Below are 17,198 nucleotides of genomic sequence, written 5' to 3' on the forward strand. Positions count from 1 at the left end.
CAACAAAAGCAGCAGCAGCAGCAGCAGCAGCAGTATAGCGACAGCATCAGCACCCTTCACCATATATGAACCTCTTATTTCCAAAGCCAGCTAAGAAATAACGGAGCCCATCCCACAAGAAAAGAAGGGGGATAAAATAGAAATGGGGAGGGCGAATGCATCAATCAACAACTCGTGGACTGGACCGTGGTATCTGTACTTTTACAAGCAAAAGCAGCAATCGAGGGAATCAAAGAGCAAGAACGGAGGAGAAAGAAGAATCAAGCAAGACAAACGCAAAATGCACATGCATACAAAGCCATTATTAGTTCGGGCGTCTCAAAGGATGCGCCTCGGTATTCCTGCAGTTTCCGTTAGCCAGGGCACTTGGTGGGTTCACAACAAGGGGAAAGACTTACAGTACATAGTCGTCAAGACTGACGACGGTCGGATCACTGAAAAGAAGGTAGAAATACTTCAGCGTCTCCGCGAGCCAAAATGACTGCATTTCGTCCAACATCTCGGGAGTTGTGACGGTGACATCGTCGATTGCTGAGTTGGCGAACTCGGTTCGGGTGTACTTCGAGACGGCCTGGAACATCTCCCAGCCCTTCTTCCGCCACGACTCGTCGCCGGTCAGACGGTACATGATGAATACCGACTCGATAGCCTCAGGTCGCAGCAAATACTTGCGATTGATGAGCTTCGTCACCCCGGGAGGAAGACGCTCATTACTGATGCGTGTCGCCACGTACTCCTCGTGCGAGAGCACCTTCTCTTCTTCCTCTTCAGGGGGCTGCTCGGGTTCCGGCTTCTTCGGTGTGGCCTCGTCTTCCAAACCAATGACATGCCAGTTACCGCGCTCGCGCTTCCCGAGCAGAGTCTTCTTCTTCTTCAAGTCAGCTACCTCAGCCTCGGCCTGCATTGCAGCCGCTGCCTCCTCCTTCTCCTTCTGCTCTTTCCGCTCCTGCGCCTTGGCAAAACGCTCCAGCATGTCAGGATCCAAGGCAGTGTGATAGGTCGACTCGTCCCATTCACAAGGCTGGCCTTTTTTGCACGGAACGAGGGAGAATTCTTCGGGCATGATGCCACTCTTGGTAGATTGATACGCCCAAACACAGCCATCAGTCAATTGCTTAGCAAAGTCCATATCTCCTTCCAGGCCGAAGAGCTTGGCTCCGACGCCAACCATTCCACCAAGAAAGCACGACAAATGATCCCCTTTGTATTCCATGACCGTGGGGCCTGGCTTATTCTTGGGGATGATCGCTGTGCTCAGAAAGCGGACGTCCCAGCCGCCCTTGATCATAGGCTGGAAGACCAGATGTTGTCGGATTGTGTTCATAGCCTTCTCATACATGGAGCGGTATTGATCATTCAGACCGCCCAAAAGCATATACTCCTTGGGCAAATACTCATATGTAGAGTCGGCAAGAGCTCCAAGGCTGTACTTCTCTTTGTCAATGGTAGCAGTGTCCAATCCCGCGGTGCACTGCGCTTCGGGAGCGCTCAGAGCTGCGCCACCGGGACCTTGCGCCACAGCTCCAGGGTACTCCGCGAGCTGAGCATCTTCGTGAAGAGACCGCACATCGCGAGGTTTGAAGTAGTCCTGGTAGCTCTTCGCGTCGGTCGGGGCCGGCTTGGTTGGATGCGGCTTGGAGGAATGAGCACTCGTGGTAGTCACAGGGAGTCGGTCGCGCGCATACTCCTGCTCGAGGCGAGCTTTGGTGAGTTCCTTGGTATTGCCATTGATATTGCCATTGGCGTTGGCATTGGTGTTCTTGCGGCACCCCGAGGCGTCCAACTTCACGGGCCACAATCCGGGATACTGGGTCTGATCTTGAAGCTTCTCCAACTCGTTGGTTATGCGCGCAACAGCATCATAGTATTTGTTGTCTTTGGTCAACTGCGCCAGACGCGTGAATTCCACTGAGAGCGAGCCGAGTTCGGCTAGAATGGCCTTCTTATCGGCGTGGTGGGGTCTGGTCAAGTGAGATCTGCAACGCGAACTTGTTAGGGGCTATGCAATTACCCGAGGACGGACGAGATTGACTTACGGGGTCCACTTGTACATAAGCGAAGGCATGCGGTTGGGGGTGTCAAAGGCTCCCATCAGAATCTCGGCCAGTTCCACAGCTTTCGTCAACAGGACATCGTATTTGTGACCCGAGACATCGTAAGCACTAATCAATCCACCCAGGTAGCGAATGACAGTTTCAAAGAGGGGAATTTCGTTCCTCTTGGAGGTGGTAGTGAAGTCAATCGTCTTGACATAGTCGACTGCTATAGAGAACTCCTCTTTCAAATCCATCAACCAGAGTGTATCCAACGAATCCACCAGCGTAGCACCCCAGCCATTGAACGGATCTCGGAATCCACCCCGCAGAGGCTTAATCTCATCGTGTCCCATGGCGGAGGTCTTGTACCCAGTCCAAGCGCGCTCAAAGACCTCCTTGATTTCCGACAAGCGCTCGAGACGCGTCATTTTATCGGCCGAGGTTTCGTCTTTGAAATCCGCCTGCAGCTTCGGAATCGGCTTAGGCTGACCCGATGGCAACTGGATCATGTCCTCGCTCCGAATCGGGAAGAGTTCGGGCAGCTTCTGCCAGTGTGGGCGTGTCCATGTTGCGGCAGGTGTTTCGACTCCCAATTTGCCTTGACCCTTGACTGGAGCTCCAAGTCCAGTGGCTTTCCGATTGTCCCCATCCTTCTCGGTGGCAGGCTCCTCGGATGGCTGGGGGGATTCGGTTGAGGTTGAGGGAGGGCCCTCTGCGGCCACGTCAGGTGAAGTGTTCTTGGATTCTTCGGTAGAGAATTGCTCAGGGCTGTAGTCATGGGCGGACGGAGGAGAGGCCGGGGATTGAGGGGCGGCTTGCTCAGGAACGGCGGGTGGGTTCGGGACTGAGGCCCCCGGTCGACGATCGGCGGGCGGCGATGCACGCCAACTAGCAGAGGATTGTTCTCGTGAACTGGCGAAATGGATAAGAGCCAGAACAAAGATGGCCGCGAATACCAGGAGGACCCGGTATCGCCGGGCTCGGAACATCATCGAGGAAGGTGATCGATGGGGAGGGATGGAGGTGCGAGGCAGCACAAACACGCCCCGGAACGAGGGAGGGGCGAGGGGGAGGGGGAGAGAATCCTCAAAGTGAGGAACGAAAGGTAAAAGTGAGCGGAAACGAAGGAATAGAAAAGAGAAAGATTGAAAAGAGTAGGAACCCCCGAATGAGATGGTCAGAGAGGCTAAAGAAAGAAGAAAGAGGGGGAAATACGAGCAGAAAGATCACGCGGTTCCCGGGGGAGAAAGGGAAAATGTCTTGGACCTGCAGGAAGTAGAAATCCGCGTGAGAAAAGAGTGAAGCAGAAGATGGTGAATGGGAATACTAGTCAAGGATTACTAGTCCCAAGGATCACAAACAGGATTGAAGAATATGATATGATGTGTAGGGCGGTAATCGCAAACGACAGACAAGAGTCAACATGAAGAGACTCCCGGGGAAAGAAGGAATGAGTGGAGGTTGGTGAATGAATCAAATGATCAAACCATCAAACCATCTATTTGTGGAAACGACTGACGGAAGAACTGAGGGGAAACAGTGGAAGAATGGAAGACAGTGAAGCCTCTATTCCAACATGATTAGTAGTAGTAACTAGTAGTAGTATTGAGTTTGAAAGGTGGAAAAGAAAGGAAGAGAAGATGAGACACTTTGAAGGAAACCACCAAGACCAGTGACCACTACAAACAGCAGTCCGTTAGTTAGTTTAGTTTAGTTCGGTAGTTTCTGAGTAAGTTTTAATCAATCACAAGTGGTCGTCTATGAGTACTCATAAACAGAGGCAAAGAGAATGGACAACAAACCCGATCAGGAGTAGGAGAAGAGAGGAACGGGAAGGAAACACAGACAGCCCAGCGATAAGCGTGAAATCCCAAAGCGGAGGTCGGAGCCAGCCTGAAAAAAAGGACCGCTGGGCCAGACCACTGGGAAGGCGGTTAATTCGCTGGCGTCACGCACTGGCTCAATGCATTCTCCAGCCCACGGTGGAACCGCCGTGGAGAAAGCACCCACTTGGGTGTCGCAAGACTCCCAACCCGTGGGAATAATCTAAACATTATTGAATATTTAATTAAATATTCCTGACCTAGACTAGTCCAACTACCGTAGACTACGGAGCACATAGTAATTCTGCAGTCTCTGATTGATCCCGGATGAAGTCTTCAAGGCACTTCCCTCTTCTCGTAATGCCAACCCGGATCAGTCCGGCTCTTAGGGCAAGGATCAGGAAATACTCCGACTTGATGCAGTCGAACTGGGAATTGTCTCAACCTAAATATTAGTTTGGGCTTCGACAGCATGGAACGAAAGTTAAGTTAGAACCAGCTGAGGCTGGAGAGAAGGGAGCCAGAAAGAGAGAGGGACAGACACAAACACAGACACAGAGAGCAGGGCGAGAAGAACCCCGGATTCGCAAGAAGGAGGATCAGCTAGTCGGATGGACCTAATAGAATGCGCCATCGATGGATCCAGACTTCCCAATGGCGTCCAGAGGAATTGATCAAATATCTACTCCGTACTACCGGCAATACATGTGCATAGTACTCCGTAACGATCACGGCTTTCCCCTGCCGTCTTCCATGGTTATCCTACCGCACTGTTTTTTCTGTTCAGGAGTAACGTTATTGTCCTTTACCCTTCACCCACTCCGTCCACAGTCCCTTAGTTCTCAATATGATAATGCCCAACGGACCGCTTCTCCGTGGCCAAACCATCTGCCAGCAATCATCTGACCGCAGGGTGCATGATCCAGGGGGGTAGTGAAAGGAACAGCCACCAGGAAGGTTTTAGGAAGAGGGGCCCGTCCCGAAGATTACTAAAAATAACACAAACATACAATTTCCCCCTCCGTCCCTCCCCTGCTCCAAATTCCGAAGCGAAAGTCCCACACCTAATGAAATAGTTATTCGATGTCTTCCTCCCTCTAATATCCTTGGCCTTCTTGGTCTTGGTCTTGGTCTTGTTCACCCCGTCTCGAGCTGCTGCAGATACTGCCAATTAACAATGCCGTTCCTATCTAAGGAGGTGCATAGGGGAACTAACATTAATGAAGGGCGGCATGGATAACAGCTACGCGATCACTATAACAAAGGGGTCAACTTAATGTCTAACTCAGTATACCGTGTAGTAACTACATAGTCGAATGCTTAGTGGAACTCCTGTGACCTCTGCAAGAAACCAGTGGACAGACCCGTCAGACCATATCCACTCTTGCAAGGCCCCGTCGAGATGAAGCATAAGACCCTGGCGGATACTCAATTTGCCCTTCAAAACCGAAATCCCCGAAGATGAAACACCCGCGAGAGAAGACCTGACCCAAAGTGGCGGGTTGAGACAGATGGGGGAGTGGCTTTCCACCTTTTTGCTCCTTCTGATGGCGGCTGATTACCGAAGGTTGGGCCTAGTACTCCGTAATAGTGTGAAATTTCTATTTCGGGCTTGCAGGAGAACACGCTCGTTACAGAACACGATGACTACGGATAGTATACGCCGGAACTCTCATCTCTATCATTATACTCATGGCCATCTATCTGGAAGGTGACCCGGGAGGCTCACAGAGCCGGAAGTCTCCGGAGTTCGCTCAATCCAGATTGTGACGGGCTAACACTGTCTGCAGGAGAGGGATCCTATAGCCCAACAGTCGTGCGCCCCCGATTGTCCTTGCTCACTTGTTGGAAGCGTTGGATCAGCCCCAAGACTCCAGCACCCCCAGCAAGTGCGTCCACATTCTCTCCGCCTTCTCGCTCCTCACCATCCTCGTCCCTCTCGTCTACCAAATTCATGCGCCACGATTCACCCAAGTTGCTATCGCTCGTTCCAATGCCTGCCCCGCTCGACCCCGAAGCTACATGCGGTGAAGCTCTGACTCCAACACTGCGTGCCTGCGTAGATGGCCCGTCCTCATCCGCGATCGGGTCGGAAATGGTACGCGACGGTCGGGTTGGACGGTAGCGAGAGTACGCTGATGCACGATGAGTGGTGCGGAATCCCGACGCAGACGGCTGGTGATGCGGATCGAGGAGGATCGACGGAGCGGGTGATGTGTGATCGCCTAAACCCGGAGGGCCGAACCGGGGAGCGCCAAAAGCAGACTGCTGGCCCATCATTCCGCCAGCCAAACCAGGCCTTGCCAGCGTTCCATCCAGCCGCTCACCATAGGCGCCCATCTCGATGGCCGAGGGTGACCCGAGAGTTGGAAACGTGGGCGGCGGATGAAACTGTCGCTTGTTGGATGGACGTGGATTCGCCCCATAATTATCCAAGAACCCATAGTAAGATGCCAACATCTTGCCGTCCTTGGTCGAAAAGTAATCGGCTCGCAAGTCCTGGCGTGCGGGATCTCGTCGACCGGGGTCCGCCTGGGAGATGACGTTGGTGCCCTTCTTGAAATCGAAAACAGCAAAGGAGCACAGGTAGCCCATGCCATCAACATGAACGGTAAACTCCCGGAAAAAATCGATGAGACGGTCGCTACACTTGGGCAGGCTGAACCACAGGATGAAAGGCGTGAAGATCATGCTCATGATTTCCTCCAGAAAGATCACGATTTTCATCTGATATAAGGTGGCGAAATCCTTCCGAACATTGTCGCTATGCAATCGTCCTTTCCAATGGCCCGGAAAGTAGTGAGTGAAGTTGATCACCTCCAGTAGCGCATACTCAGGATCGAACACGTTCGTCTCCTCTGGCACCATACCCTGAGCGACCGCCCAAATAGATCCAAAAACACCCAGGTAGAACAAGACAGTACGATCGGGAGTGATCTCAAACCCCAAGAACAACTCCGGGTCCACGATGGACGCGAGAGCCAGCACAGATCCCAGCGCACCAGAGACGAAGGCAACAAATCCAGCAACCTGGACAGTCTTATCCTTAGGGAACTGATCCACATAGCGGCTGGCGAATGGGTAGGACATATTCGTGCGACGCTCGAAAAGGTGCCAGAGCTCGTTAAATTCCCGAAACTTCCATTCCGCCAACGGGGTATATTGACGCGACCCAATCTGGGACGGATTCTTCTTGTACTCATTAAAGTAGCGAAAGAAATAATGAGTCATGAAGTAGACAACAATGAAAGGAGCCGCGAAGATGTTCATGATGCCAGCAAAGATAAATCGGCGGCGTAGGCCGTCACTCAACGCTCGTCGGTGGGTATCTTTTAGAAACAGTGTTCGAACTTGGCCCTGCTCGTTGAAAACATAGTCCATGACACACAGATTGATGTTCCATTCTAGCGTCCGTGAGAATAGTTGCCTGTTTCGCAAGAACGGGACTGGAAGTGTGAGGTCGAGTATATCTTTATTGACCAGAGCTATTAAGTAATTTTCTTTCCGCATCAGTCGGTTTGCGATATCATGAGCATCCATTCGTTGCTTGGATTGGCTCCCCATGAACTTGCGGTTTCTGGCAGAAACAGCGCCGGCCGTCGCTGGATTAGAGTCTCGTAAGGTCATCAGGCGGCTGACCACTTCTTGCCAGGATATCGTTTGGATTTCGGGATCGGAAATGCCGAGCAAATAATGGTAGAAGTCATGCATGTGCTTGAGTCTTCGGATGTCAAGGATATATTGAAAGGACTTGCCAATCCAAAATAACGAGAGCAACCACAGTAGGAAAGTAGAGGGAAATGACATCTTTTTGGTGCATTGCTGGATGTAAATGTCGTCGAACTTTCTGCTACCGCGTACACTGCGGTAGTCGATGCAATTCGTCAGAAAGATGCTGAAACCTACAACAAACGCAAACGTCCTATATTTGGTCAGCAGCTGTCTTGATTTCATCGCAATAAGCCGAAAAGCAATGAGCTCGTACAGGAGGCTTAGAGCTCGGTTCAGTAAAATCGACCAAATCCCATTCCCGAGATAGTACGTGTAGACTTCCTTCAGGAAATTGTCTAAATTCTCCACATTCGCCCACATCCACATTGCTTTCACTTTGGGATCTACTGTAGCCAAATCTGGGTATCCGGCTGACCATAAAGCCCCATGCTGGCGTTTTCCAGGAGCACTATGCACCGGTAATTGTCCCCGGGCCGTCTCCCACCGCGTTTGGTCCCTATGTGAGGACGGTCCAGCGTGAGAACCATGGTCGCGGATATTATGAGAGGGCGGGGGAGGAGGAAGTTTTGATTTGAGGTCGTCTTCATCCTCTTGGTCCCCTTCCACGAGGAGGGAAGCCGGAACCTCATCATCACTGTCCTCGGGTTTATGCTGAGGCGATAGTGCCCGCGGTCGCCGTAAGCGACTGGATCTCCGGTTCTGCGATGCACTCTTCATGGGTGCCTTTCCGGCGACTTTCGTGCTTTGAGGAGCTGGGGGGGTCAAAAAGGGATCGCTCGGGCCTGGGGACTCATCCCTCTCGGCATCTGCTAGGGCTTCCTCCAGTTCGTCATCATTGAAATGGCCCAAATGTTCATCCCCCAGGGCTAACCCTGCACGCTCCTCAATATCTGAGGTGTCTGAATGGGAATCGTGCTGCCGGATGGTTTCATACACTGACGGCGATCCATGCGGAGGAAGGAAGCGGGACAAGATATTTGATGTCATCATCTTGGGCTAGAGCTTTTGACTTGATGCATGGACTGTAGACACATCAGTAGCTAGTAGCGGCCATCAAGCCGGGTCCATAAATTGCTTCAGAGTTGTGCCAAATGTGAGGCAGCTAGGGTATACTCCAGGTACGCGAGGGTGTTTTTGGGGTCAAATGGCGGAACGTAATCCGGCAATCGGTCCTCTGGGACCGATAAGAGGAAGCCTACCAAGCAAGACCAGACGCCTGACCGAATTCAAGAAAGCAAATACGAGAGACAATCATGAAATACCAGACAAGGTGGAGATATTGACCATTTGTAATGAAGCAGGTCGGTTGACGCGGTCAAGGTCAGGAGTGCTAGAAGCTGGTGACCGGCTGCCCTCGTGATAAGCTAAGCCGTGATGATGCAGGCGGTCACCGATCGGGAAAGGAAATAGTGCCTCAGGCGTCTGGACGTGAGTCGCATCATGTGATTATTGGGGGAGTGGGGGAGTCTAGCCTCGCGGTCCTGTCCTTGGGTATCACGTGACTATGAGCAAACACGACAAAAGCGGACGAGTGTTGACGACACTCGGAAGTACCGTCTACGAGTCAGTGATTCCCAACGCCAATGGTCACGGGATGAACCGCCAACGAGGACCACTGATTGGCTTCAGCGCCTGAGATCCTGCCATGACCGCTTAGCTGGCTCGTGCGGGGATGGACGACCGAGACTCGGTCGACTCGAGTCAGGTCTGTGGTACGGACTACGGAGACTCAGCCTGGAGCTGTACCTTAAATTGCCTTTTCTGCTGTTCTTGAAAAACACTAACACTGCTAACGATCATCATGGATGATGTTCAGCTGACAGTGGTCTAGGCCGGGATTCGGCTCGAACTAAAGAGGAACCCAAGCGGTGCAAGCAAGCAAAGCAAACCCGCAGTCTTCGCAATCCTCATGAACAGTCCTTCGCTTAAACCATAACTTGTCAGGACTAAGTCACTATGGACTCTTGTCACTACTTATGAGTATTTCGGCTCCCCGTTGAACGATAGGAAAACCCTGGTGATCAACTGGTTCACCGTGAGCTCCACACGTAGTGAAATGACCGCTGGCCCTTCTCTGGTCAAGGCAGGACTACGGACGGGGAGACCCAGGGACGCGTTCTGCCATGTTCGTTCACTATCTTCCCCAAGCCGAACTGTCGACAATTCTTACACACACCACACACTCCCCTTTTTTCTGCCACCTTCTACCGTCACTTCCAATTTGTCAAGCCAACCAGGGATCCGCGAAGACCAATGGAAGAATGAGAAGGCTGTCCCATGGGGAAAAGCCACACCGCGTCCAAGATATTTACTGAACCACTCAGGCCACGGTGCCTACCTACAGTAGTGCCAACACCTCCACTACGAAGGAGCACATCCTACGCTTTCTAGACGTAACGCAATCACTAGCATGGCCCGCAGGGTAGGCGGGCAATGATCAAGTCCTGCACACGAATGACGGGCGAAAAACTTTGGCAGCTGCCATTGGGCCACGCCAACACCGAATATATTACTTGCTTCAAGGGAGGCGGGAAGAATCCCAGTGGCGATTATCGTTAGTTTCTCGGATCTGACCGCTGCACCTTGTTGGTCCGGTTCTGGAATAATGAATTAGTCCTCAGACCGTTCCCTCCTTCCACTCTATTCCGTACTACTGCCAGTGCTGTGCATCGTACGGAGGTACCATATTCCCGATGCATCAAAGTGGACATCCACTTCGTGGGGACTATTGAGATTGGTGAAATTGGAAGGAAGGTAAAGGATTGAGGCTGAAGAGAATGCGACAGAAGGCGAAGGAGAATGAGCGGGAAAAATATGTGCCTTGAGGTTTGCTACTGAGATTTTCGTCTTCTGGAATTCCATGATTCGGCAATGGTTGGAGAAACGACTCGTCAGGGGGAAGGGGTGGAAACAGACCGCACCGCAAACAGACAAAAAAAAAAGTCTCCATCCATATCAGTGGTGGTATAACTTATAGACGGGATGAGAATTATAGGTACTGAGTATTGTACTACTACTACATAGTAACTCCTTTCGACAGGCTTCAATGCCGTTGCCAACAGTCTGTTCTCCATAGACCGACCATTGCCCGGGTGGTGTCCAGTAGTCGAAATGATAACCTAGTACTGACCTAGTAGACCTACTCACCATAAAATGATAAAAGACAATCACAATAATGTCGAAGCCCACAATCAATCCATAACCGCGTCAATAGTGGATCTCAGCCTCATGACTTGGGCCCGAGATTTTTCCTTTGCTCCATACATTCTCCTTCCCATTCTAGATAGCTATACGGAGTTATGTGCAGTGCTCCGTGGTAGGGAGTAGGCTGGTAGCTATCAGCAGTGTGATCAGGCCATGGAGTTGCCTTGACCATAATACTTAATGTGCAATGGAGAGAACAGCGAACAGATAGTAGACTACTGTACTGTACGTACGTAGGAAGTAGAAGAATACCACTTGGGAACTCATCACACATACCTAGTTAGTATATTACTTCTTCACTACCTTACTCATAGTAATGAGAGGTGAGGATAATGCGCCAGCCAGCCAATGAGTGGCAGTTGGAGTTGAAGTTCCCTCAGGCTTCTCTTCGTCTTCCAAAACGCCTAAACTGAGATTCCCCCTGCATCTTGGGCCGACTGACATGTTTCCCTCTCCTTCCTCACCACCATCCATCTCCATCCTCGCGCTATTGCTACAATATCTTAACTCATTCTTACCTTCCAGCTCAGTAACCCTGCCTAGGGCGAAACGAGACTGCAGTAAGTACTGGTACTTTTCTTTTTTTTTTGTCACTCTGGTGTCTCCCTCCCCGTTTGATTTCTTGCTTCTTCTCTCCATTGTTTCCTTCTTCCCTATTCCTGATAGCGTTTGGATGCGACGCTGGGATGACTGGGCAAGAGGGGGAATTTCTTTGGGCTGCTTGCTTGCTTGCTTGCTTGCTGCACGCCGGGGGCCACGGCTCTCTATCAGCTCTATCTACAGTACCCTTTTTGTCTTCAAGTACTATTGAATGGAGACGATCAATTGTTCTTTCCCCCTCCATTGACCTCGCTTTCCCTGCGATTCTTTCTTGAATAGCAATCTCTGGTTATTGTTCATCTCTTGTCTTGCTGTCTGTTTTCTTCTTCCCACGGCCTCAACACCGCCTCCCGCTTTCACTCTTCCTCACTCTCTCACTCTCACACTCTCACGCATTCTCTTCCTCACTTTCTCACTCTCCACAGCCAAGCCAACTCTATCCTCTTCTCCGTTCCTCCCTTTTCCCTTCTTTCTCCCTCTCTTGACTTCACTTCGCTTGCTTACCTACAACTTGCTTCCACGGCTTTCCCTCATTTGTTCCTCTTTCCACCTACACACCCCCCACCTTCACCACTACTCTTACCACAGTCAATCACCACCAACACCAGCATTATCGACAGATCAAACCAGCCCAGCCCAGTCCAAATCCCGAATTGTCGTACGAAAATGCATCCACGCTGATGCGGGATCTGCAGCTTTCACCACGCACGTTGCCAGGGTCATTGATTTTCCACTCCCCTCAATTCCCTATCGATTTCCCCCTCCACCCGCCAAATCGCTGTCGCACCTCCCTTCAATTGACAAGTCCATTGAGCAACAGTGGTGAACAGAACGCCAATCCCTTCTTTCAGCGGATGCAGGTGTGTTTTTCTTGTTCTACCATTATTCTCCCTTCACCTTGACCCCATATGTCCCCAATTTTCTTTTCTCCGTCGACTCCAATGATATCACGCTTCCCGGCGGTTCGAACCAAACCTTTGTGCCGACCGATTCCTTAGTACGAGGAGGAGTACCTTAGAGCTGCTGTCATGACCTAATACTTTTCATCTGCCTTTCTTCCCTGTTGAACTGAGCTTACTTGCGGTGGTTATCTTGCAGCGACCCTGTGGGTTGAAACTCGAAGCTTCGAGGATAGGAGTTGGAGCGCACTGATTAGCGATTTTCGACCCCTCGACATTTTGTTACGCCTCCTCCCGCCCATCCATTCAACGACTGCCACCGCACCAACGCCAGCACCAGAACTTTCTCCTCTTCCTCCTCCTCCACCACCACCACCTCCTTTCACGACCCCTCTCGAGCAATATCACTGGCCTTTCCTCTATTTGACCCAGACGCAGTCGATCTGTAACATCCTCATCGCTTGTACTCCCAACGCGCCGGCCTCGACCGAATGTGCGACTCCGCGTCCTTTCCTCATCCCGGACTCCATGCGTTCAGCTAGCGACCCATTGGACGACAAAGGCCCTCAATTGTTCGAGGACGGTTGCGCAGCGTACGTTGGGTGTCAGCGTCCTGCAACGTAACAACCCCGCATCCTCTCATCGTCTCATCGGTTTCTGTGTCTCGGCTCGTCTGTCTGCATCTCCTGTAGCGACCTCGTTAGAGCGCCGCTGCTGCCGGTTCCGTCGTGCGTGGTTGGAAAAAAGATGGAGCCGGAAAGTTCCAACGGGTTCAAACGGAACTCCATCCAGGGAATATATAGTCGTCCTGTGGAACGGCGCCCGAGCAAAAAGTCTTCCTCTAAGGACCGGCATGGGATGGTCTATCCAGAGAGTTTCAGAGATAAAGGCATTCGCACAGTGACTCCGGATCCCGAGGCGGGGAATCACTCCCCCTCGTCCGAAGCGGAACATCTGGCTTCAGGTGCGGCCCCCTCGCCTCGTGCTGCCGCCCGGACACGAGCCTCCGATCGCGAAGCCCGTCGCGAATTCTACTCGCGCCATTCGGCCGGTGACGAAGACGAGCCGCCGCTGGAAGTGAAGACCCAGCGGGCGCGGTCACGGACCACCAACTTGGATGATCAGCGCAGTGAGATCTCCAGCAATCATTTTTTTAGATCCCGGAACCGTCTGGGCTCCATCAACACCGCAACCTCCCAACCTAGAACCCCCGACGAGCAAACAACGTCGATCGGGTTCCCGTCAATACAATCGCCCACTTACCTTAGCCATTCCCTTGGTCGGCAGCGATCAAACAAGCCCCCGGGAAGCTCGAATTTGGTAACGAGCGTGTCGGCCAATCAAATAACATCCCCACTGTCGAGTACCGATGCATCCAAGATCCTGCAGCTCATGAAAACAACTTGTGGAAGGATGCACGGCATTCTTTCGTTTCGGACTGCATCTACAACCGCTTGGTCGTCGGGCTATTGCGCCATTAATGTTGCCACGGGAAGCTTGATATACCAAGCTAAAGGAGAGCCCGCATTGGCCAAAACACTGATTCCCGATCTTCGTGGCTGTCAGGTTCGCACCTTGGTCGATCCCGAGACCCGAACCAACTATCTCAGCGTATCAACCTTTACTTCTGGTCTGGGGGTGGAGCTGAAACCTCACGTCAGCGAAACATTTGATTCCTGGTTGGCTGCGCTGTTATGCTGGCAGCCGATCCGACCCAAAGGTGTTCAAAATAAGATGACGAAACCACAATCGGTGGTCATCGGTGACCGCCGCTTGGTTGAACGTAGGAGAAACTCGGAGAGCACTGTTCAGAAGGAGGCAGCAATCATCAAGGTGGGTAAGATGCTCCTCTGGGATAGGCCGAGTGCCTCTGGCGTTCGACCATCGTCAGGGCGTCGGGTTTCCACATACAGACAGCAAAGGGCACTTTCTGCGTCTTGGCTGCGCGTAAGCTGCACGCTGCAGGAAAATGGCGCTTTCAAGCTTTACACGGAGTCAGACATCACCCTGGTTACTTGCATTCAATTGTCGCAACTCTCCCGCTGTGCAGTACAACAACTGCACTCATCCGTCTTGGAAGATGAATTCTGCATTGCAATATACCCGCAGTATGCAGTACATTCTGCTTCGGGCCTAACGCGCCCAGTATACTTAGCTCTTGAAAGCCGCGTTCTGTTCGAGGTGTGGTTCGTTCTTTTGCGCGCGTTTACGATCCCAGAGCTTTATGGCCCTGAAACGCCAGTAGAGGAAGAGTCTCCGAAGACTCCAGGAACAAGCGAGACAAATGTCGCTTCTACCGCGGACATGTTCCGAATCGAGAGAGTACTTGATGTAAGAGTAACGGAAGCCAAGCTATATCGCTGCAGAACCGCAGAAAAGACCCCCCGCAGTCGAAAGCAGTCCCGATCTCATAGCAACTCGGCCCCGGCCTCTGCAGTCAGTGATTACTACACCGAAGTTCTCCTGGACGGTGAGATTCGGGCGAAATCCGCCGTCAAATACCGCACAGCAAACCCTTTCTGGCGAGAAGACTTCACTTTTAGCGACCTCCCGCCCGTTCTGTCACAAGTCTCCATTCTTGTCAAGACGATCAACTCGACCCAGAAGGATTGGTCACTGATCTCGCATGGCTCTTATGCCCTCGGCCATGATTCGAACCCTCTGCGCGCGTTGGATGACGTAGAACTCGCTTCACATGATGCCACCTTTGGCAGGGTTGACTTGAAACTAGATGATCTGCAGCCAGGGGTGGAAACCGAAAAATGGTGGCCAATCCTGGACGACAAAGATCAGCCTGTGGGTGAAATGCTCATGAGGGCTCGGATGGAAGAGACTGTTGTGCTCATGTCTCAAGAATACACACCGATGTCTGAAATTCTTCATTCCTTCACCAACGGCCTCACGATAAACATGGCTCAAGTCATGTCATCCGAACTTAATCAACTTTCGGAAGCGCTTTTGAACATTTACCAGGTTTCAGGGACGACCGTCGAATGGATATCCGCCTTAGTAGAGGACGAGATCGACGGGGTGCATAAAGAGTCGACAGTAAGTCGACTACGATACACGTCAAGAATCCATTCCAACGACGCACGGGAATCAGCCCAGGATCGGGAAGTCCTCGTCAGAGACCTGGGCCGAACTGCTACTGTGGAAGCAAACCTTCTCTTCCGCGGCAATTCACTTTTGACCAAGGCGCTCGATTATCATATGCGTCGACTCGGGAAGGAGTACCTAGAAGAGACGATTGGCGAGCGACTTCGTGAGATCGATGAGACTGATCCAGACTGCGAGGTCGATCCGTCTCGGGTACATCGTTCTGATGACCTCGACCGTAACTGGAGGAACTTGATTGCTCTAAGCAACGGGGTCTGGAAGTCGATTGCGGCCTCGCCCTCCAGATGTCCGGCCGAATTGAGACTCATTTTCCGCCATATTCGGGCGTGCGCGGAGGACCGATACGGTGACTTTCTTCGAACTGTCACGTACAGCAGTGTTTCCGGGTTCCTATTCTTGCGATTCTTCTGCCCGGCAATCCTTAATCCGAAGCTCTTCGGATTGCTAAAAGGTATGTGCCCAACTTTTATTCATGACTGTTTCCACCGGTGCTAATGGCAATCAGATCACCCGCGCCCTCGTGCTCAACGTACTTTGACCCTGATCGCGAAGGCCCTGCAAGGCTTAGCCAATATGACTACTTTTGGTAGCAAAGAACCTTGGATGGAGCCTATGAACAAGTTCCTGAACACGAACCGGTCCGATTTCAAACAATTCGTGGATTCGATTTGCGCGATTCCCGCTGACCGTCCGGCGCCGATCGTGACCCCCTCTTACGCCACGCCCATTCAGATTCTGGGCCGTTTGCCCCCAACCTCACGCGAAGGGTTCCCCAGTCTCCCTTTTCTGATTGATCATGCGCGAAGCTTTGCCAATTTGATAAGCATCTGGCTGGAATCGGCTCCGGAGAGGCTGAACGAATTGGAGGAGGTCGACTCTGCTGTCAGCAAGTTCCATGAGCTAGCCCTCCGGCTCCATCAGCGGACAAAGGATTGCATGAGCCGAGCCGAGCAGGCTGAGCGTCCAAGTGGAAACCTAGAAGTCAAGTGGGAAGAATTGATTGACTCAATGGAGCGGTCCGCAACCTTCTACGACGATAGTTCCAAGCCCACCAGCCCGACAACGGAGGCAGCCGTGGCGGGATCTACCTCGGTGACGGGTAGTCATCGCAATTCAATCGGCTATTTCACTTCTCGGCCGTCTCTACCGCGTCGATCAACTGATCACCCCCCTGAAGGCGATGAAGATACGCCACCCAGTTCTTCATCTGCGACATGGGACCAGAGTCGAGTGCCTTTCACTATCCCTCGGTGGGCTGATCCGCGGGATAGTACCGGCAGCTCAAAAAACTCCTCGACATATTCCCTCGACCAGGAGCCCTCCAGATCTAGACGCTCCAGCATCACAAGGGAGACTACAAGTAAATATCGTTTCTTTGACTTTGTCCCCGCCACCTCTCGACGCAAAGCCAAAGATCGAGATCAAGCCCAACAGCAGTCCCGTGAAGAACAAAGGAGTGAGACAGGAGTATAAAAGCGGTTTTGATAGGCCCGAACCTCTACGCTTCAACGTTCATGACATATATGGTGACCAGGAGCGGTCTGATTGATATATGAGCTTCGCAGCAATAGCCTTGCGACGCATTTATCCTTACATAGGAGCCAAGCCCCTGTCCTGTGGAGAAATCGATTTTTCAGTTCTCGAGGACAAGCCGACAGTGGGACGTGCAAATCTCGACTGAATTGCGAGACCATATGGCAGGTGGCAGAATTATTGTTTGTTGTTCATCTTCTCCTTTTCTGTATAACACAAGAGATCGATTCCATTATCGAAAGACCTGCGTCTTC

The 17,198-nt window shown here is 51.9% G+C and overlaps 3 protein-coding genes across 3 annotated transcripts; 1 reads left to right on the forward strand and 2 right to left on the reverse strand.

The window, feature by feature from the left end:
- Nucleotides 1–265: 265 nt before the first annotated feature.
- On the reverse strand, nt 266–3,025 carry BO86DRAFT_442907 (class I alpha-mannosidase 1A; the record flags this gene model as incomplete). Its single annotated transcript, XM_025676332.1, has 3 exons — nt 266–341; nt 399–1,976; nt 2,037–3,025. 3 exons carry the CDS (start codon nt 3,023–3,025, stop codon nt 305–307), a joined length of 2,604 nt encoding a protein of 867 aa, XP_025530415.1. The 3' UTR covers nt 266–304.
- Nucleotides 3,026–5,511: 2,486 nt separating this feature from the next.
- atgI (autophagy protein ATG9) lies at nt 5,512–8,940 on the reverse strand. Its single transcript, XM_025668825.1, has 2 exons — nt 7,845–8,940; nt 5,512–7,781 (listed from the first exon to the last, which is right to left on the reverse strand). The coding sequence occupies exons 1-2, from the start codon at nt 8,579–8,581 to the stop codon at nt 5,660–5,662; spliced, it is 2,859 nt and encodes a 952-aa protein (XP_025530416.1). The 5' UTR covers nt 8,582–8,940; the 3' UTR covers nt 5,512–5,659.
- A 3,854-nt stretch (nt 8,941–12,794) lies between these two features.
- On the forward strand, nt 12,795–17,084 carry BO86DRAFT_245218 (GTPase-activating protein BUD2). Its single transcript, XM_025667122.1, has 2 exons — nt 12,795–15,862; nt 15,917–17,084. The coding sequence occupies exons 1-2, from the start codon at nt 13,042–13,044 to the stop codon at nt 16,882–16,884; spliced, it is 3,789 nt and encodes a 1,262-aa protein (XP_025530417.1). The 5' UTR covers nt 12,795–13,041; the 3' UTR covers nt 16,885–17,084.
- Nucleotides 17,085–17,198: the final 114 nt, after the last annotated feature.

The sequence above is a fragment of the Aspergillus japonicus genome (assembly GCF_003184785.1).
Source record: "Aspergillus japonicus CBS 114.51 unplaced genomic scaffold BO86scaffold_9, whole genome shotgun sequence".
Classification (NCBI taxonomy): Eukaryota; Fungi; Ascomycota; class Eurotiomycetes; order Eurotiales; family Aspergillaceae; genus Aspergillus; species Aspergillus japonicus.

Excerpts from the sequence above, each read along its gene's own strand:
- atgI (XM_025668825.1), bottom strand. The coding sequence starts at position 8,581 with ATGATGACATCAAATATCTTGTCCCGCTTCCTTCCTCCGCATGGATCG. Across the intron at positions 7,782-7,844 it reads AACCGAGCTCTAAGCCTCCT|GACGTTTGCGTTTGTTGTAG; the intron begins GTACGAGCTCAT and ends GACCAAATATAG.
- BO86DRAFT_245218 (XM_025667122.1), top strand. The coding sequence starts at position 13,042 with ATGGAGCCGGAAAGTTCCAACGGGTTCAAACGGAACTCCATCCAGGGA. Across the intron at positions 15,863-15,916 it reads GCTCTTCGGATTGCTAAAAG|ATCACCCGCGCCCTCGTGCT; the intron begins GTATGTGCCCAA and ends AATGGCAATCAG.